This window comes from Phascolarctos cinereus, unplaced genomic scaffold, assembly GCF_003287225.1.
Source record: "Phascolarctos cinereus isolate Bilbo 61053 unplaced genomic scaffold, phaCin_HiC Scaffold_7;HRSCAF=346, whole genome shotgun sequence".
NCBI lineage: Eukaryota > Metazoa > Chordata > Mammalia > Diprotodontia > Phascolarctidae > Phascolarctos > Phascolarctos cinereus.
Genome location: NW_027556180.1, coordinates 43,448,816 through 43,471,281, shown reverse-complemented (window position 1 = coordinate 43,471,281; position 22,466 = coordinate 43,448,816). Strand labels below are relative to the sequence as shown.

At 39.9% G+C, this 22,466-nt stretch overlaps 1 protein-coding gene and 1 long non-coding RNA gene across 2 annotated transcripts in view; one reads left to right on the top strand and one right to left on the bottom strand.

The window, feature by feature from the left end:
- Positions 1-18,748, bottom strand: part of ATP11B (ATPase phospholipid transporting 11B (putative)) — a 135,391-nt gene extending 116,643 nt beyond the window's left edge. The window contains 1 exon segment of the mRNA XM_020980826.1: positions 18,476-18,748. Within this exon segment, the coding sequence (XP_020836485.1) occupies positions 18,476-18,502 (27 nt within the window). The 5' untranslated portion in view covers positions 18,503-18,748.
- Positions 18,749-18,883: 135 nt separating this feature from the next.
- Positions 18,884-22,466, top strand: part of LOC110204747 (uncharacterized) — a 166,941-nt gene continuing 163,358 nt past the window's right edge. Inside the window, exon 1 of the long non-coding RNA XR_013483297.1 lies at positions 18,884-19,257. This is a non-coding gene — a long non-coding RNA (uncharacterized LOC110204747). The remainder of the gene's footprint in view (positions 19,258-22,466) is intronic.

Here is a 22,466-nt window from a genome sequence, read left to right as displayed (position 1 = left end):
AAAGCCCAAAGCTAAACAGAAAATCTGACTTTCAAATACAGGACTCAAGTGGAACATGAAGAGGTAAACAGGAAAGAGAAATCATAAGAGACTTATTAAGAGAATTGACTTTACATTCCTGCATGGAAAGATGATATTTATAACTCATGAGACCTTTGTCAGTATTAGGGTAGTTGGAAGAAAAAAATTATATGTATGTAGATAGATAGATAGATGGCACAGGGTGAGTTGAAGATTAAGGGGTCATATCTGGAGAATAAAATTAAGGAATGAGGGAGGATTATACTTGGAGAAGAAAAAAGGGAGAGGTAGAATGGGGTAAATTATCTCACAAAGAAAAAACAGAAAAGAAAAGTGTCTTACAGTGGAAGGGAAGCAGGGGAAAGTGAGAGGGAATGAGGAAATCTTATTCTAATAGATTTGGCTTAAGGAGGGAATAACATACACATTCAATTGGGTATGGAAGTTTGTCTTACCCTACAAGAAAATAGGGGGAGAAGGGGACAAGAGAGCAGGGGATGATAGAGAGGAGGCAGATTGGAAAGGGGTAATCAGAAGTAAATACTTCTGAGAGGGACAGGGTCAAAAGAAAGAATAGAATAAATGGGAGGGCAGGATAGGATTAAGGGAAATAGAGTTAGTTTTTCACAGCATGTCTGCTATGGAAGTGTTTTGCATAACTGCGCATGTACAACCTATATTGAGTTGCTTGCCTTTTCAATGAGGGTGGGTGGGGTGGGAGGGAGAAGATTTGAAACCTAAAGTTTTAAAAACATGTTTAAAAGAAATGTTTTCACATGCTACTGGGAAATAAGAAATACAGGAAATGGGGTACAGAAATCTGTCCTGCCCTACCGTAAAACAGAAGGGGAAGGGGATAAGAGAAGGGGGAAAGAGATAGAAGAGAGGACAGACTACGGGAAAGGATATTCAGAATGCATGCCATCTTGGGGTGGGGGGAGGGTGAGACGGGTTGAAAATTTGGAACTCAAAAACTTGTGGAAATGAATGTTGAAAACTACAAATAAATAAATCCATTTTTAAAAAAAAGAAGTCATCAGTTTGATTTTTAAAAGGTCAATCAATGAAAATTTTTCCTAACAATGGTTAATTATGAGACATTTAGAAAGGAAAAATAGAAGCGTGCAAATTTTAGGTATAGTGAAATCTACCTGGTATAAGGAGAGCCAGCAGGAGTCTTCCTAATAATTTCTTTTATTATTCCTTGATGTGGCTAATGTTATTCCAAAATAGCTATAATGGCTTTCCAGATTAATGATGGGAGGAAGCCACTTCCCATTCAATTACAAATTCACAGTAATCAATCTGACGAATGTTGGCTTTTCCAGAAGGAAGACTGCCATGAATTAAGAAAACCTTGCTGCTACTTACTCGGATGGAAAAAATCTGAAACCAGCACATACGAACTCCCAAAGTAATATTACTTTTGTACTTTTCTGGTGGCTTTAACTCGCAAATATATATAATACAATTTCTAAGGCAATAAAATTGCTAGAACAGAGATTCCTATGAACCAAGGATGGCCTTTGAAGTGGCCTTTGTCAATGAAATTGACATTTGTTCCAGTGCTTCCTATATACTAGGCAATGTTTCTGGTTGGAACTGGAAAGCTAAGCATTAAGGTACTTCACTAATAAAGAAGAAGCATTTTAGAAGACAACAACGAAATAAAGTGAATGGTTGCTTGTCGTACCCTGTGGACAGCTACAATGTGACCAGATTCCAAGAGCATGGGTTCATATTTGGGTAAACCTGGGATTTTTACATTTCAGGACCACGAAGAGACCAGACACTAAACAAGATCTAGGCCTCTGCAAATAAGCCCCAGTTTCAGTCCAGATCCTTCCGTGCTATGCTTTAGTTTTCATGTTAACAGACATCTGTGTGGGAACTGGATAACCAAAGATAAAAGTCACACTTGTACTTAGTAACTCGGTGAGATCGAGATGGATGGATAAAAGAAAGTTTTCCGGCTTTTCCTGAGATCAAGAAGCAACAGAAGCAACAAAACCAGCAGAGAAGGTTTTCTAGGTTGCTAGGCAGGTCCATGACAAATTACAGAAATACATGAGTTTGTTTACAATTCTACGGACAGAATTTAGCTCTTAAATAAATCATAAATTATTTGCCTTCCTATAATCCAGCAACTGGTCATACAAAATGTCACTGAAGATACTTGGACTGGTAAAAGAACACAAGTAACAAAAGAAAGTAGCAAGTAGATATTCTTTTGAATTTGTGTTCTCTCCAAAGAAATAAAGTAGTGCTGTATTACAGCTCTAAGTGTCAATACTGACGTACACTGATGAATTCCCATTATTAATTAATCTGTGTACTGGCGAGTCAAGGAAAAGTCACGTGTAAAATACTAACACTTTTCTGCCTGCACAGTCATTCAAGTTAAGATGGTGAAATATAAGTCTCCCAATCTCTACAATGACCTCTTAAGCTTACACTTTAGCTATGAAACCACCACCAATATTATTACCAAGTACAAATCAAATCAAAAGATAACAGACAAATCAGAAATTAAGATTTAAAAGATATTTAAAATTCTATAAGGTTATAGCAAATAAAAATAAATGGGATTCGTGGCTACAATCCATTCATTACATTTGTTAATATTAACACCAAAGGAGGAAAATGAGAAAATAATCATGCAATCACTTTTATATGCTGGAAAACCCATTTCAGGAACTAGAGAAGCTTGTTTCAGAAGACTGCAACGTGACTACACAAGAAAGATAGACCCATTAATACCTGCCTTTGCTATGGAATTAAAATTCCGACAATTTATTTTTATTAATACTGAATGCATTAAGGAATCATTTATATGTCAGGGAAGAGAAGATACAAAAGAGGGATGGAAAAAGTCATAAATGATATTAATACTCCAAAAAGGCAACCAAGGAAATGTTAATTATTATCAATCCATGTCTACTTTCTCATCTTTATAAACTCTTTATTAAGAATAATCCTTGAGAAAACATGAGAAAGAACACGTAGGCCTTCAAAACAAGATTCTAAAGCAGATCACACAAACTTTTCTGAAAGTTACAATATAACCAAGAAAATCATTATGTTTATTATCACTTTATAAATTGCAAAAACACATTTGACTCTGAAGAAAACACAGTCTAATAGCTGTTTTCCAACAAAGAGTCACTCATACCTATGTTAAAATGATAAAAGATTCCCTGACAAATGCAGCTAACAAGTACTGATAGGACTGATGACAAATCAATTAACAATCAGACTTTTGAAAGATTAAATTAAATACAGCATAAAAGAGGGATAATAAGCTTTTTTCAAATCTGTTTTAACACTGTGATGAAGGAATGCATTATGCAAAATCCAGATGAAAGAAAGGTTTTATACACAGCTAAGGAGGGAACTAGATAAGCATTTATAGAGCACCTATGGAGAAAATCCTCCAGATATTTCTATCTGTGGATAATATTAAGCCAAAGATCAACTCATGGCTTACTTTAATAAGACCCATGATTACTTAACAGAAATCAGTCTAACAATCTATATAGGAAAACTAAATGAATGAAAAATGTTTATGGCCCAGATCATAACATGAACATGGCCACTGCACTGAGTTAGAACGACATTAAATATACTTAGGACAAGCACTATAAATAGACAATGAGCTGAACCTAAAATTGAATAGGAGGAAGGGAACAGGGTGGAATTTTATTTTGAGAAAAAGCACTGTATTTTTAAGGATCCTAAGCTGCTCCACAGTAGGAAGATGTACTTTTTCAAGACAAATGCTCTCCCAGTGACGCAATATGTTTGCCAATCTTGGAATACTATAATCTCTAGGGAATTAAAATGGCAAATGAACCAAGTCCAGAGGCCTGAAGATGAATTACTCTACCTACTTTGCGTGAGAGAGGTGATGGCCTTAAAATCTAAAATGAGATACATTTTTGCATACAGTCAATGATGGGAATTAGCTTTGCATGTTTGTCATGGTTTTTTCTTTTTTGTTGTTCAATGGGTGTGGGGAGGCCAGTAAAAGGGAGACAAAATTTAAATAAATAATTTGGAGTATCAACAAGTAATCATAACTTCACAAAACTTATATGAAAACTAGGTTTATTAGAAGAGAAATGAAAATGCATGTGGAACCCAAAGAGTTCACAATCCATACAGAAGTTTGCACATTTACAACAGTACAACAAAAGGAGGAGGAAACACAAATCTCTACCTAAAGGGGTGTGATATGGGAGGGGGAAAGATGCAGTAAAGGTAAGAAAAAGACAAAACCCCTCTCAAATGGGGGAAGCAAGGTCATGGCAAATGCCACATTCTTTTCCCTTGGGAGCTGCTACTACACCACGAAGACAGGAGGGTCTGCTTATCTACAAAGCCCCATCTGCACAAGCAGTTTCCCAGTGTAGTGCAGGCTGACTGGCACCTGTCTTGACTCCAAGGACACACAGGGAGCCCAGTCTGGGGTGCAAACAACAAATCACGTCAGCTCAGAAGCTTTGTCTTTGACACTTTCAGGGCCTCCCGGATATGACGGGTCCAGTGCTTCTGGAAAATATGGCAACTCAAATAGACAAGTTCAAGGGACCCCTTAACAATCCATAACTGGAAGGGGGGAAGCTGCAAGTGACACAAAGGGCAATGGCACATGAGTAGGGGGAGGGAAGCTGCAGCATATTTCCTTCATTTGAGAAAGGGTATGAATAAATGAACAAATTAAAGAAAAACATTTATTAAGTATGTACCACATACCAAGCACTGTACTGTGTGCTGGAGACACAAATACAAAAAGAGAAACAATCCTTGCCTAAATTCTTGTTTGTTTGTTTTTCTGGCTAGGCAATGGGGTTAAGTGACTTGCCCAGGGTCACACAGCTAATAAGAGTTATGTGTCTGAGGCCGGATTTGAACTCAGGTCCTCCTGAATCCAGGCTGGTGCTCTATTCACTAACCCCACCTAAATTCTAATAAGGAAAGAAAACACAGATAGGGGTATTGATTTGGGAAGGGAGTTTTGGTCTACAGAGTCATAGGGATGGTAAGCTGATATACATGATAGACATTTCCAGAAACAATGGTAGTACTATTTGCTCATTACACCTAGTGTAAGGGGGAGGGGACCACATAAGACAGCAGGCAGATGGCAAGGTAGCCTGGGTGCACAGCTGGAAAGGATGTGAAGGTGAATGAGTAGGTTAATCCACTCCCCTTTGGAACCCTCACCCTGGAACCCAGAAGGCTTGCCTTGGTGACTGAATGCAAACTAGCTCACTTAACCTACTACATGCACCTGACCCTATACCTCATTCATCTTCACATTCTTTCCAGCTGTGCACCCAGGCTACTTTGCCATCTTCCTGCTATCTTGTGTGTACATGGCTTGGGTTCTGGGGCCAGTTAGATATACTGACATGTGACATCAGGAAACCTGATGGATGGCTTAAATGCTCTATTCATACCTGCAAAATACAGAGACCTAGAAAAAGATCTCCAGTATGCTGAACAGATTCTCTGTGGAGGAAACAGAATGGATACAATGAAAACTGAAATTGGTTATCTCATTCCTGTGGAGGGGATAGAGAGAGAATGTAGACTAGTCAATACTACAATTAGATGGTATATCTATTTAAAAGGAACACGAAACTTGCAGTGCTGAACAATTAGGTGACTATATCAATACATCATTGCAAAAATGTCTCTGAGATGACACGCTATGAAATATGGCTGTGTGAAAGATTATTTGGAAAATTTTCCAGTGAATAGCTCAGTCAGCAATAAAAACAAAACGGGGACTGGTATGAAACCTGGCAAGTTTAAAATAAACAGCAGAGAAAATATAAGATAACAATCAACAAAGAAAGCTATAAATCAGACAGTTTTCTACATTTTTAACATTCTAGTATTTCCCTGTACAAAATCAATAACAAAATAATGAAATTGGAACTATGCCCCACAAGTCACTAAACAGGGCATATTTCTTTGACCCAGAGATAGTACAATAGGCCAATATCTCAAAGAAATCAAAATGAGAGGAAAAGGACCCATATGTACAAAAATATTTACATCAGGTCTTTTTGTTACAGCAAAGAACTAGAAATGAAGAGCAGTATCCATCAACAGGGCAGTGGATAAACAAATTGTGACACGTTTAACTATCATTGATGCAATGACCAACCTCAATCCTAGAGATGGACTCAAACTGCAGAATCAAGACATATTTTCACAAATGCCAATGTGGAAATTTGTTACAAGGATTTTATTTACTTCTCAAGGAGGAGAGGGGTGAAGGAGGAGGAACCTAGTGATAAGGTTGTCCATCAAATAAAAATAAAAAAGAGGGTCACTGATGCATTAAAAACAAACAAAAAATCATATAGAAGAGAACAAAAGAAGTCCAAAAGGAAATATGGAAAAACAGGATAGCTTTGAAAGCTACATGTTCAATACTTAAAAAGGAAAATCAAGGTATATGTAACAAATTCATGGAGGACTGAAAATCCTCTTTTTACTATTCTATTTTGTATGTTGAAATTATCATTTTATTTGGTATTTAATTTCAGGATAAAAAAATTTTAAACAAAGTTTGCCCAATGAAATAACAGCATTTTTTCTTTTACATCTTTATATCTGACAATTTAAATATGAGAAATGAAATCAACTACCACTAGCAACCACCAACTTTGAAAGCAAAATTGGGACAGAACATAATTCTCTTGTACAATTAGGGAATGAACTGACAGTTTAACTCTTAAGACACAGGAGTCATCTTCAGTGACCTGAACCAGAGGGACTATCTGTTCCTACTATCTAGCATGTAGGTAAAGTAAGTTTCTGATCTAGGTGCCAAGATAACAATAGAATGTAGGGGAAAGATATGTTCCTGGAATGTCAAACTTTGTTGTTTTTTTTTTTAAATGGGAAAATGCAGTCAGAGAGATCTTTATTATGTAATAGGTTCTATAATCCTATTAGTATAGGGTCAAGTACATTAAATTCCATAGGTTCTTATAAGCTGTACTAGGAACATAACTACCTATAAAATACTGTTTCTACAAGAAATTCTAAATAGTATTACAGTTAGAAGGGGCATCAGAGTTCACCTTGTCTAAAATTCTTAATTTTACAGATGAGGAAACTTAAGACCAGAGAGCATAAGTGACTTGCCCAAAGTTACACAGGTAACAAGCAGCAGAACTGGAATTCAAATCTAGTTCTCTTGAACTTTAAGAACATAACCTTGTGGTACAGTGAGAACTGCCTACGTAAAATGAAAGGCTAACTTATTCACATAGTTACTTCTTCAATGCAGAACAAACAACTAGGTGGCAAAGAAATCATAACCCCTGGCTTCCAAAGGCAGTATATAAAAACTCTAGTGCATTTTTGGAGTTAGAAAGGGCTTCCCAAAAGCAAAGACAACCACTGGTGGTTCGGCTGACCACCAATGCAATCCAGCCACCTACTGTCTAAAAGAAAGAAACAAAGGCTTGCTGAAGTGAAGTTACTGGAAGATGGTCTCCAAGCAGCAGAGGGCTACAGGGGACCTTGGGCCTGAAGGGGAGAAGGAGTATTTGAAAGACATTGTTAATACAAAGATTCAGTGAATTTGCCACCTGAATATAAAAGCCAAAGCACAAAATGTTCAAAAAGTGATCAAATGGTAACTTTTACAAACCTCACAATTTTAAGATAAACAGGCTGATATGCTCCAGGAAGGGAGAGAAGAGAAAGGGAGGAGAGAAGAGGGAGGAAAGGATGAAAGAAGCGAGGAAAAGAGGAAGGAAAAGAAAAGGAGGAAAAAAGGGAGGGAAAAAAAGACAGTATAGCAAATTTCTGGAACTGGCATATTGGACAGGGAAAACATAACTGGAAGTAAATTTTGCTATACCTAAGCTTTAGGGTTGAATTTTAGCCAAGGGCATGAAGACAGTATATTAAACAGAAATTATAAGATAAAAAAATATATATTTATAAAAAGAGTTGGGGGTGACTGGGCCTCCGTAAATACTATGTTCGCTCAACAGTTATAAACAGAAAGTGGCTCTTGCTGTCACATTTGTGAACTCCCTGGCCCAACTCTTTGGCCCAACAATATATACTCAAGTTAAGATCTTTTTTTTTTTTAAATGATGCGCACAGAACATACGCTATTTGAAAGATACTGAACTATTCCTGTTTCTACTCGCTTCTGTTCTAAGAGATTAATTTCATTCAAAATATCCACCACATGATTTCTTCTCTCTTAAGTGTCAAGGTAAAGAAGTAGCAGTCAACAACAGAAGAATTTCCACTCTGCTCAGAATCTGAGATACAAATATGAGCACACAATGTGGGTCTTGAAGAAGAGTAATCCTTTAATCCCTACCATTTAATTGGCTTCACATAATAGCACAGGCTAGTTATAAAGCCTATCTTGTTTTCATTCCTTTTGAAAATTTAGAGTGATCAAAAAAATGGATGACAGCAATGGATATTCATTAGTCTTTTTTTTTGTCTTTATTTTATGAGTATCCTTCCTTCAACTTGTACACAAAGATTCTACTTAACAGATCTTAAAATTACAGCAAAGCAAGAGACCTCACAGGCCATCTCAATTTGTAACTGAACTAAAATCCCCTTGACACCACCATCAACAAGTGAGGGGGAACCTACTACTTTTTGAAATAGGACAACTTTAATTATTAATTTTTTATGCAAAAACTAAAATTTGTTCTTTTTCACCATCTACTCTTTACCCCTGATTCTGTTCCCTAGGGTCAAACAGAGCATTAAATTCTCTTTTCCATGTAAGTGTTCTTCAAAACGCTCACAGACAGCTTTTATGTGACCTTTTATTGGTCTGTTCTCTAAGCTAAATATCTTTCAATCAGTCTTCATCTAGCATGAACACCAGACCTTTCACTGTGCTTGTTGTTCTCTTCTAGACTCTCTCTGATTTAACAATGCTCTTAAATAATTTCCTTTCATAAAACCTAAACTGTGATCTATGTTTTGAATGACAACTACTCAGGTAAACCAAAACAAAATTTAAGCCAACTATTAAATAAAGAATAATTAATGACAATACTACACAAATTTTTCTCAAAAACTGAGGGGGAAAAAAAGGACTCTTCCAAACTCCTTTAATGAGAAATATAATCCTAATACCTTGATCAGAGAAAGATATATCAAAAAAAGGAGAACTATAGAACAGTGTCATTAAGAGAAGAGTGATTCAAAAATTTTAAATAAAATCCTATCAGACTAAAGCAATTTATTTAAGAAATCATGACAAAACAATAAAAATGTCAATGCTACCAAAAATGGATTTAATGCTATGGTATACAAATTGAACCACAAAAGAGATATTTTATAAAGTTAAATAAAACAAAAATAAAATTTATTTGAAGGAACAAAAGATTGAGAATATCAAGGGAAATACTGAAAAAAGATAGGAATGAAAGAGGAATAGCATTTCCAGATTTTAAACTATATCATAAAAGCAGCAATAATCAAAACTCCTTGGCACTAGTTTAAAAAATAGAAAAGCTGACAGTCTAGACAAGGGAAAATCAGAAATAAGGGAACTCAATAACCCAGTGTTTGATAAATTCAAAAACATAATTTAGTAAGGAACTGCCTATCTGATAAGAACTCCTGGAAAACCTGGAAAGCAGTTTGGAAAAATTAGGCTTAGACTGATATCTCACACCATAAATTAAAAATGAGCATGTAACCTTCATATTAAAGACACAATATTCTGAAAAGAAACAGATAATATAACTTTCACAAATATTAGTAGAGGAAGAATTCTTAACCAAATGAGGGAGTAAGGAAATTAAAAAAGATAAAACAGATAAATCTGATTACATAAAATTGAAATGCTTTTGCACAAACAAAATTAATGTATCTAAAATAAATAAGGAAGTGGTTGACTGGGGAAAAAAAATCTTTGTATTAAATATCTCTGATAAGTTTGTATCTAAGATACATAGACAAATAAGAGAACTACATAAGATTAAAAGTCATTCTCCGATAGACAAGAGGTGAAAGGATATGTACAAATATTTCTCAAGTTTGCAAACAGCCATAAGAGAATGCTCCAAGACTAGTAAGAAAAATGCAAATCAAAACAACCCTGAGGTTTCTTTCACCTCATACTCAGCAAATGAACAATGACAAAAGACAGGAACAGTTAATGTTGGAAAGTTTGTAGAAAGACAGGCAGGTGGAGGGGGTGACTGGAGGCCCTCCCCACCCAAGGAGTTCAACAATACCAGCACAGGGCATGATGTCAGTGCAGTTAAAACCAAGCAGTGAAACTGATGGGAAAGTCAGAGCTGGCTGACCTTCTGAGCCCTCTTTGAGGAGAGATTAGGAGATGAGTGTTTTGTTCCAGCCCCCAGCCCTCCAATCAAAGGGACCTAGGAAACTGAAGGTACTGTAGAAGTGTCACTACCAAAGCTGAACCAATCTCAGTCATGGTGAGTTTCCAGAGAATGAACTTATGGGGAAATGCTGGGGGAAGGGCAAGAGAATAACGGTAGAGTCAAAACCAAGCACTACAGCTGATGGGAAATAGCTAACAGTATAACTGACTATAAGGAAACATGGAGATACATGAAGTATATAAACTGATACAAAATGAATAAAGGAAAGCCAGGAAAACAACATGTACTATTTCAACAAAGTAAATGGAAAGAATGATCACCAAAAACAATTAAAAATTAATGATGCAAAATTATAAAAAATTATAAAAATGTTCAATGTTACATAGGATACTTTTATAATTAAAACACTTGAAGACAATTCAGCAACTAAAAGCACATGATAAGAAATGACAGAAAATTAAACTTACCTCCTTTTATATTACTAACATCAAAAAATTCATCATTTTGGTTTCCTCTCAGATATACTGAGGTCAAATCGTCTCCTCCAGACTGCTTTCCAGTCCAAAGAAATAATAGGGACTAAATGCATGCCTCACTTATTTCACTGGGGGAAAACTTACGTGGGCTAGTTATGATTATACATATGAAAGTGTCTAACCCGAAAGCTTGCTTTAAGCCTCTTGAAATAGTTCCTTACAAAAGTGATTATTCAAAAACAAGCATTCTTAAGAATTTTAGGACACCAAGCAAACTAGAATTCAAGGGAGCTATTGAGGATTTACTTAAAATGAAACAAACCATAAAGGGCATGAATCTTGATGTCTCTAAGTCTAGAGGAAAATAAGACTTAGGGGGTAAAAACTAGATTCAGATATGAATATTTTCCTGATGTAAGTTTTCACATGTGGAAAGGGCAAGTCCTAAGCAAAGAATTAACCAAAGCTTTTAGACAATTGTAGAATCTGCCTGAAATAGGCAGCAGGCATAGCAAATAAATCATATGGCTATTTGTCAATTACCTAATTGTTAACTAAACCCAAGACATGCCTGCTGTCACAGAACAGTCTAATGAGGGGGAAGACAGATGCCAACAACTACGTACTAACAAGATCTATATAGGATAAATTGGAAATAATCTCAAGAGAAGAAAGACCCCGAGATCAAGGAAGACTGGGAAAGCCTTCTTACAGACAGATAGGCTTTTGGCGAGACTTGAAGAAAGCCAGGGAAGCCAGGAGACAGAGGAGGACAGCGAGGATTTTAGGCACAGCCAACTGCCAGTGACAATGCCACAGATGGAGAATTTTGCTCCAGGAACAGCAAAGAGGTCCGTGTCACTGGATCACAGAGTATATGGAAGGGAGTAAAGTTTAGGAAGACTGAAAATGCAAGCAGGTATCAAACAGAGGATTTTGTATTTAATCCTAGAGGTAAGAGAAAGCCACCGGAGTTTCTCCAGTGGGAGGGCACAGTGACTGGCATGATCAGACTCGAGCTTTAAGAAGATCAATTTGACAGCTGCGTGGAGAATAAACTGGAGTTAGCAAAGCCTCAGAGCAGGAAGACCAACCAACAGGCTATTGTAGTGGTCTAGTTGTGAGGTCACGAGGGCCTCCACCAGAGTAGTGGCATGGCCACTGGTAGTCTTCTACCTCTTGGGAGCTAGCAGGGTTACATGTCCATGTGATAAGTAATTGTAGAAATATGCAGAAGGTCAGATCAAAAGTCTCCAGCACCAATTTTCCAAATCTGCTCATGCCAAAGGCCATCTATCCATATATTGCTATGAGACCCTTGAAAAATACTTAACAGTAACAGGATTGGTAGTGCTAACACTTGGAAACATCCAGCTTGAGAATTTCTACTTATTGCTCCTAGGAATTTTAGGGAATATACCTCAACATCAGAACAACACCTTAAAGGAAAGGAAGAATTCAAAAGATCCAGTCTAAAAAAGAATTCCTAAATTCAAACCATCCCCAAAAAAGTGACACAGTCACACTCCAACAAGGCTGCCACTGAAGAAACCCCTCTCAAACCGACTTTGCTCCATGTCACTTTCTCCAAAACAGAAACAGAGTGTGAGAGATTGGAGAAGATAAGCCCAAGAAAGGAAGCCTCTCCGGTCTTGCACTCTCAAAAAAAGAGGCCTGCATTTTGTCTTCTAAAGCAGCACAAACTGAAAAGAAAGCTAGGCTTCTTTCCTAGTCACTCACAATTGTCTAATTTATATTACTAACAATGCAGAAATGTATTTTTACAATATAATTTGAAGTAAAATTGAATACACATATAAACAAAGAGGCAAACAATTTTTCTTAACATGAAACAATAAAATGTCCCTCTTTTAAAAAAAAGTTGCATCTCTACCTGCCTATATATGTTTCAATATAATTGGTTCCCTTTTTAATCTTATGTATATTACTTTATGTATTTAAAAACATTATTCTAAGGAGTCCATAGGTTTCACTGGACTGCCAAAAGTGTTCATGACACACACACCAAAGTCAAGAACTTGTCAGTAAAAAAATAGTGGCAGACTATTTCTACCTTGAAAAGCTATGGGGAATTATCTTTTCCATAGCAAAACTTGTAGTCTTCAGGAGGAACAATGAAAAGTACTTGCTCAATCTGCTATATTCACTTAACCTTTTAATGTGCTACTTTCCCCCAGAGTGGCCCAACCACAAACTCAGTCACTAAATCCTCAGGGAGTAAAGTTGTACCCCCCTCATTTACTTCTTATTCTCTCAATCCAGTGTAAAGGATTAAAAAAAATGCATACTTGGGGAAGAGCGGGACAATGACACTTATTTTTACACCAGCAACACTACAATGAACACATTTTAACTCCTTTTGTGTCACCTCTGTGAAGCACAAATGCCAACTTTGTGTTTTTCATGTTTTATCACATCACTCTGGACTCCTTCTCCACTTACCTATTCCACAGCCTCACCAACAAACTAGTCCCCTACCTCCTCCCACCCTCAGTACCTCACCATCCCCATCTTCACTCTCCACTTGGGGAGGGATGAACTGTATCAACTCAGTCACTGTTTCTAGAGGACAGGGTGTGACCCCCGACACCTTGAGGACAGGCTGTCTTCGCTTTTTGCATTTGTATCCTTATCACTAGAGGCAGGTAGGTGGCAAAGGGGATGGGGCACTGGGCCTGGAGTCAGGATGACCTAAGTTCAAACTCGGCCTTAGAAACTTGCTAGCTGTGTGACGCCCTGTTTGCCTCGGTTCCTCATCTGTAAAATGAGCTGGAGAAGGAAATGGCAAACCTTTCAAGTATTTCTGCCAAGAAAACCCTTAATGGGGTCATGAAGAATTGGACAAGACTGAGAAATGACTGAACAACAACAAAAATACATTCAAAGGACCTGAAAACTTCCAAAAATGAAACTATGCATGTTAACAAATGAAAGTCTCAGATAATGTTTAGGCATCTAAATTGTTAACCACCTAGCAATCAGCCAGTTACCTAATATCCACAATACAGTAAAATCACAAATACATAAATGGATTACAGACTGCCAGTCACTAAAAACCATTTGAAATGGTTAAAAAAATTGTTGTTGCATTTTCTATTTAACAAACCTCCAAAGCAGCATTAAGAAGAGAGCATATAGGGGGCAGGCAGGTGGCACAGTGGATAGAGCACTGGCCCTGGATTCAGAAGGACCTGAGTTCAAATCCAACGTCAGACACATAACACTTACTAGCTGTGTGACCCTGGGCAAGTCACTTAACCCCATTACCTAACCAAAAAAAAAAGAAGAGAGCATGAACACAGACACCCCCCCACCCCCCCCACACACAGAGTATCTGTGCAGATCTGCACTGAGACTTTTAGTAAACTGTGTGCACGTATGTCCCTATGTATATATGTATATATACACACACATACACTACGTATGTAGTTGACTTAATTTTTCTCTAATCTCCCCAAAATAATTCAACCATTCACATAAGATAGCAAACACTGAGAAGTAGTCCCTAGAATGGATCCACAGAAGCTTTAACAACCAGAAAAGACATCAACTATCAATTTAGAATAATCTTCTCACTAAAAAGGTTTTTGTGCAACTCAACTTATCAATCGATCAACTACATTAAATAAAGCATAAGACCAGATCTGCCAAAGTCAAACTATTTGGTTTACACACTGTCTATCATGAGAATGTAAACACCTTAATGGCAGACTGGTTTTGCCCCTTTATATTCAAGTACTTACAAGTTCCTGGCACAGTGTAAGCATTTAATAAATTCTTATTGACTTGACTTGATTATTATACTAAACCAAAGTTAAAGTTTAATGCTACAGTATTATAACGGCATCAGAAACCTGGGAGACTGGTAAACAGGAATATTCTAAATTTCTACTACACCTGAATCCATAATTAGTTAAAAATAAAAACATAAGCTTTAGAACATAAAGTTTTAATGACATCAGAATGTCTTTAATACAAGGAGAAAACCCATGTATTAAAGGTACCATCGTATGGAAAGTTGGATTTGGAGTCAAAGGATGTGGGTTCAAATCCTCTCTCTGCCATTTCTATGTGAGTCTGCACACCTGACATAACCTCTTTATGCTTGAGTTTCCTATCTGTAATATAAGGGATGCACAGATGGCCTCTAAAATCCTATCCAGCTTTAAATCTGATTCTATATCTTATCCCAACTTTGTACTGTCCCTAAGATCTATCACCACTAACAATAATTCGTATTAGTTAAACTGAATTTTTTAAAAAATCAGAATGTTTGCTGTGAAATGTGATAACTCAAAGGTAGATTTAAAAAACTAGAGAATTTTGTTATATTTTTAAAATACTGTACAAAAGGGAAAAGAGGTATTTCACTTTACTATTACATTTCCAGAAGAATCTTGGTTCCTGTAATAACTGTGTTTTTATACTGCCAAAACCAGCAAATTAAAATACTAACTAGTAGATTATTTTAGTTCTATTTTCCTTCAAAATTATGTTAAAGGACATCACTATGCAGGCTGGGTTAGACTTCTGCAGTCAGAAAAAGATGTATTCTCAATGTCACAGCTTATTTTTTTAAAGCCATCTATGTGGCAGTAGCTACTAAGCTGCAATCATTTGGAACGGTTTTCTCTCTGAATTAATTCTTTAGCATACAGAGTTTTAAGTCACAGTCTTCTAAAGGTTTGAGGGTTTTTTTGTCTCCTCTCTTCTACAATAATTGAAAAGTAAATACAATAAAACATTTTAAAGTGCCTACTATGTGCAAGGCAGTTAGGATACAGACAAAAATGAAACAGCCACTGCCCTTGAGGGGTTTATATTCTATTATGGCAATAGAACAGAGCTATACACAGGTAAAACTAATACAAAGTAAATTAAGGAAAGAGAACACTAACAACTGAGGGAATAAGTGAATGCTTCTTTGAAGGAAAATATGGCATCTGAGCTTTGAAAGAAGATTAGAATTCTGAATGGCAGAGAAAAGTGGGAATGTTATTTCAAGTGTGTGACAAGAACAGAGTGTTCATTAAAAAAAAAAACCCAACATTAAAAAAAGGGCTAGTAGGACGGCAGATTGTGAAATCCCTTAAATGTCAGGTTAAGAGTTTATATCTTGTCCCGAGGAAATAAGGGTGGCAACTGAAAAGTTTTGAACAAGAGAGTTGCAGGGTCACACTGGTACCTTGGGGAGATTGCTTTGGCAGTTTCCTGAAGAATGAATTGGAGAAGAGAAAGACTGAAAAGGGGGTCCCATTAGAAAGCTATTCCACTGATCTGGGTGAGAAGTGAGGAGGGTTTCAACTAGGGTGGTGACTGTGAGTGAAAAGAAGGGGACAGATGTAAGCAATGTTGTGGACAATACTTGGCTTCTGAATGGATATAAGAGGTAAGAGTCAAGGAAGAATCAAAGATGACTCCAAAATATTGGGTCTAGGAGACCACAAGGATAGTAGAAACATGGAAGTTAGAAGAAGGGGTGGGCTTAGGAGGAAATAAGATGTATGAAACACAGAGTAGGTTGTGTCTCCACAAGTACAGGGTTAGGAGTGAATGAGAAGGGTTTGTACTTTATGTCAAAAAGACCTAAGTATTTCAGTGGTCTAAAACTCAACATGAGCCTACAGTATAACATGGCAGTTAAAAAAAAAGGCTAATACAGCTTTTCAAGGCTGTTAACAGCATCAAAATATAGAAAGATAGCAACAGAAACTATCAACCAACCAACATTTATTAAGCATCTACTATGTGCCAGGCACTGTGGCTAGGCTAGGGACACAAAAGAAGCAAAGAACAGACTCTGCCCTCAAGGAGCTTTTCCAATCTAACGGGGGAGACAACATGCAAACAAATAGGTACAAATGAGCTACAGACAGAATAAATAGGAAATAATTAACAGAGGGAAAGCACTGTAATTACGAGAGGTAGGATAAGGCTTCCTGTAGAAGGTGGGATTTAAATAGGCCTTAAAGGAGGCCAGGAGGCCAGCAGTCAGAGCAAGCAGAGAGTGTTCAAGGCTAGAGATGATAATCCTGCTATATACTCTGCTCAGGTCAGATCACAGCTTGGATACTGTCATGAGCAAGCAGAACCATTTCCCATTTACTCAAGGTCTTCAAGCCACCAGAGTTAAGACCCCTTGGCCTTCACAAGTTCCACCTCTAATACATATTAGCTGTGTGACCATGGGTAAGTTACTTAACCTCTAAGTGTCCCCATGAAACTTGACAAACTATGAGTTACAGAAGATAAGATGATCTGCATTGTTGAGAAGAAAGAGCACTGACTTTGGAACCTGTGTGAGCTTGGGCAAGTCCCTTAAAGTCTGTGGGTCTAAGTGTCCTCCTTTCCGGCTCTTAAATCTATGCTCCTCTAAGTTTTCAACCAACATTTCCTATACCAATGAAATCACCTGTCTGGACCAAAATGATGATGGGTAGTGACACCCACTGTGAAGTCTGAGAACCCTGAGTCAAGATGACAGATTCAGAGCTGAAGGCCTTCTGAGGTCATTGATTCTAAATCCTCACCAAGGATATAACTCAAAGAACAGGGACCCTGCATTCAGAACTCTCTACGTACTGTGTAATCTGGGCCAAGTCATTTAAATCTCAGGGGTTTCAGTTTCTTAATCTGCATCTTCTCCTTACTGTGTGTAAACGTCTGTATGACATATAGTTATATATCTAGATATACAGCTACATACTGAATGCACAATGTGAGTTCCTTGAAGGCAGGGACCACGTTTCTGCCCCCTTTCTAGAATCCCCAGTGCTTAGTACTTTGCCTGGCACCAAGTAAACACTATTATGCCTGTTGATTGACAGCTGGGAGGGCTGGATCACTGAGGAGACCTGAGGTTCCTTCCAGCTCAGTTTAGGTTCTACTTGGACTAGACCGATCCCCCTACGGGGAAGAGACGGAGCTGGGCTCTGAACCCGGAACCCAGGCTTCTTTCCCCGGCCCCCCCAGTGAATCAGGTCTGCCCAAACACGCACTGGGCCGGGCCCATTTTCTTCTAACCTCCGTGCCCCTCACTTCTAGAAGACAGAATTCCCTAGACAGGTGGAATCCCAAGTTTGGACAATGCTCCTCCTCCCCATTATTATCTAGAAAGTCCGGAACGTCTGCATCCGAGCCCCACCTGGGGCACATCCTGGCAAATCCCACGCTCCCTGCGGGCCCCCAGGAAGCCGGGACTCTACGTGGCAGAGGTGGGGGGCTGCAGAGGCGGGAGGGCAGGGACCCCGGCGCTCAAGAAATGCTTATTGACCGAGGTGGTCCCCCACCTCCCAAAGAGGACGATGATCAGGCAAAGTCTTCGTTGAGTGGAAGGAGGCAGGGGCTAAATACATGTTTGCTGATTGATTAAAAAAAGCCCAGGGGGGCGGGGATAAATTCTTTCGGAGAGGCTCGAGCGGGGAAAGCGCTTTGCACACTTTAAAGCGCTCTAGAGATGTCAGTAACCGATACTCGGTTCTCGCTCCGCAGCCGCACCCCAGGATGCTGCCAGGCTGCGGCGGGGCCCGGTGACCGGGCCCCGGACTGCCTCCCTCCCCTCCCGCCGGCCTGGGGACCACCTACCAGCTGCTGCCGGACCCAGCGCCACATGCCGCGGCCGTGCCCGCCTCGGGCTCGCGGGGGGATGGAGGGAACGCGGCGACGGAGGCCCAGGCAAGGCCAAGGAGGGGTCGCGGGCCCAGGCCGCCCGAGGAGGACCGAGCCGAGGACGAGGAGCGCTGCGGCTGCCGCCTCAGCCGCAGGTCCGAGCTCTGCCGCGGCCACCTCTACGCCCCGCGCCCGCGGCGCTCCAGGGCTCCTGCGGCCGGCCCGAGGTGCGGCAGGCGCGGCCCCGGCCCCGCCCCCGGCCCCGCCCCCTTCCCGGAGGCCGGCCCCGTGGCCACCGCCCGCATTATGGAGCGACGGTTGTGAGGCGACGCAGGCCGAGGACCCGCCACCGGAAGTGACGTGCGCGGCGGGGATTGCGGGGGGAGGGGGCTCGCAGGAGAGCAGGAAACACCCGGGCGCACCTGGAGCTCCCGCTGCGCATCCTCCACTGCGCACCCTCCACTGCTTACCCCCTCCCCCGCCGCTGCTCAACGGACCACGGGCTGGTTGGGGTGGGTGGTCCGAGAGCTAAAAAGGGCCGCACCGTCCGAGGCCATCTTGGCCAACATTCTACCCCCGCCTCCATTTTATGTAAGGAAACTGAGGCCCAGGGCAGTCAGATGACCAGGATCATAAAATCAGAGCCGAAAGGGACGTCACAGGCCAGCTAGTCCAACTGTCGTTTTACAAAGGAGGAAACTGAGGCCGAGAGATGACTAAATGACTTGGCCAAGGTCACACGGGTCACTCCGTGACAGGTGAGATTTGAACCCAGGTCCTGTGGCCAAATCCACTTAAGCCGCTGTACTAGCCAGTGTAAAGGAGATTCAGTCTGGGGTGCTAGAAGGTGTTGGATTTATGTGGTCATGAATGTCTTCCTTTTTATGTGCTTATTTATTTAATTGTATCCCCAGTGCTTAACACAGTGCCAGGCGAGTGGTCCTCGATTAATAAATTTGGATTGAATTGAATTGGTGGAATGAGGAGAGGCAGCCTGCAATAGTGGCAAGAGGGGCAGAATCAGGGAAATGGAACTTCAAAACCAGCTCTGCACCTTGCTCCCTGGAAAACCTTGAACAAATCCCTTGTCCTCTCTGGTGATGTAGTTGAGGGATGCTGGGACCCCAGAATCACAATCTATGGGTTTTTCTGGTCAAAAGAATTCAACCTAAGCCTCTCAGCCAAAGACAAGGGTTATTAGAACATCCATCATGTTGGGCAGACTCTTAAGGAGTCTGAACATTAGTAAGCTATTGGCTAGATTATAAGAATCCCAGCGGTGGCTAGATTGTAAGAATCCCAGCCGTGGCTAGATTGTAAGAATCCCAGCTGTGGCTAGATTATAAGAATCTCAGCATCTTAATGGAGACAAGATGGACCTTATATACAGAAAGCCTGTGGGAGAGACCTAGGAGTGGCCAGTAAACTGGGGTGAACAGAACTCCTAGGACCTGGACCTCATGGCCAAGGGAGAATGGAACCTAGCTAGAATTAAGGGTGGGAAATGGCCAGGGACCACCATACATAGGGAGGTAAAACAGAGGAAGGGAGATTGAAAGGCCAGTTGTTGGGATTATGGCCTCAGGCAAATGCCAGAGATTTGGCCAAGTGGGAAAGTACAGGGTTTTTCCTTTCTGGGGTCTAGATCCCAACCCCATCATCTGGGACTCAGTGTCCTCACCTGTAAAATGAGGGCATTGAAGGAGCAGATCCCTGAGGACCCTTCCAGCTCCAGGTTCTTGATCCTGTGAAGGACGAGTGTCTGACACGGGTCATCCAGCCTTGCTTGGTGATGTCAGTGAGAGGGAACTCACTCCATCCCATGGCAGCCCAGGCCCCCTGGGGAGAGCTCCTCCTTTTTTCTTCTTCCTCCTCCTAACTTTTTTTTTGTGTGCTTATTCTGGTACTGAATAGAAGACCTTGGTCCCATATAACTTTTTGTGCCTTTATTATGTACATTTGTTAAAAACAACAACAAAACCCCTGGGTTTGGGGTCATCTTTTGTCTCCTTATAGTGAAATAAAACTTGTTATTTGCCAGCAATTGCCACACGTCCATCAATTTGAAAGGTCTGAAATGTCTTTAGTTATGTCAAGAAGGAGTAAATTACCTTTTAAAATTCATTTTAGAATAGTACCCATTGTAAATTGTCTGGGTTTTTTAATCTTGAACACAGTCTTTTGTTCTATACTACCCTAAAGGTTGTCAGCTTATCAAGTAAACTTAGAACCATGGGACACGGAATATGCCCTTCCCAATGGCCTTTAATTCTGGGCACCAAACTTCAGGAGAAAGAGGACAGTTGATTTTATATGCCACGATAGAATGTCATAAGAAATGAACTCATGATGAATATATGAAGATCTTAGCCTAAAGCTCCTGAAAGTTTCTGGAGGACCTACCAGCAAATTGATTGCCCTACTTATTTGCCTTCCAGGTGTTTTTCAAGAGCAGTGGCCCATACAGCATATTACTGTGATTTAGTCAAAGGTCCCGGGGAGATTTGCATCAGACAGGATTTAACACAGCACTAGTTGGAGAAAGAAAGGGGGAAAAATAATTGGTGCCAATTGATGGAGCCATTCACCCTTGCAACAAATCTCAATTGAGATTTACTGTGTATGTAGCACTTGGAGAAATATAAAAGCGAAGAAAGACATAGTCACTGCCCTCTAGAAATCTTTGTTCAGGGGGCAGCTAGCTGGTACGGTGAATAGAGCTCAGCCTTGGAGTTCAAAGGTGGCCTCAGACACTTGATACTTACTAGCTGTGTGACCCTGGGCAAGTCACTTAACCCCAATTGCCTCACCAAAAAGCAAAAAAAAAAAAAAGAAATCTTCGATCTGGTTATAGAGGCAGGAGACACACATATTAAAGAGTTAAGTAACAATGCAATGAATAAATGATAGAGAGACAGAAGGGGTTTCAGTTCAGCAAAGGGGACATCCTGACTGGTGGCCCTAGAATTTCAGGATCTCACAATTGGAAGAGACCTTGAAGGGCATCTGGTCCAACAGGTACCTCAAAAGAAATCCACCCTACCTCACACCTTGAAAGAGGACATCAATAAGCATTTATTAAGCACCTACTACATACCAGGCACCGTACTAGGTCCTGGGGATAAAAAGGCAAAAGTTAAACATACTCTCTAGGAGCTTACTTACATTCTAATGAGGCAATAACAGATTGGGGTGACAGGTGCATCACACGCCCATATAGTATAATCATTGTATCCAGGAACATATACAAAATGCTCTGTTTGGTATTCAAAGCCTTTGTGACCTATCCCCCTCCTCCCTTTCCAGTCTTCTTACACCTTACTGCCCATCATGTACTTTTCCATCCAGGGACACTGGCCTCCTGGCTGTTCCAAGACCAAGGCACTCCATCTTTCTAGGCATCCTCTCTTGTTATCCCCCATACTTGGAATGCTTTCCCTCCTGATCCTCACCTCCTGGTTTCCTTGGCTTCCTTTGAGTTCCAACTAAAATCCCACCTTCTACGGGAAGACTTCCCCAACCCCTCCTTCTCATATTTACTTTTTATTTATCCTGTAAACAGCCTTTTTGTACACATGTTTGCTTGTTGTCTTTCCTTTTTAGTTGTGAGTTCCTTAAGGGCAGGGACTGACTTTTGCCTTCTTTTGTATCCTCAGCTCTTAGCACTGTGCTTGGCATAGAGTACATGCCTTATGAATACTTATGGACTGACTGAAGTACATACAGAATAAATATAAAAGGAATAAATACAAATAATGCTCCAAGATGTAGGTGCTTAATAAATGCATAACTCATCGTAGGTAGTATGCTGCACCATATTTGTTCCTATCATGCATCTTTGTTCCCGTTGTCCTCTGGCACATTCATAATTTTGATTTTTCCTTGATCCTGATGTTCTATAATTTGTGGCTGTCACTACAAGAATATTATTATTGTTACAGAGGCAGCCTTTTGCCAAAGCAAACAA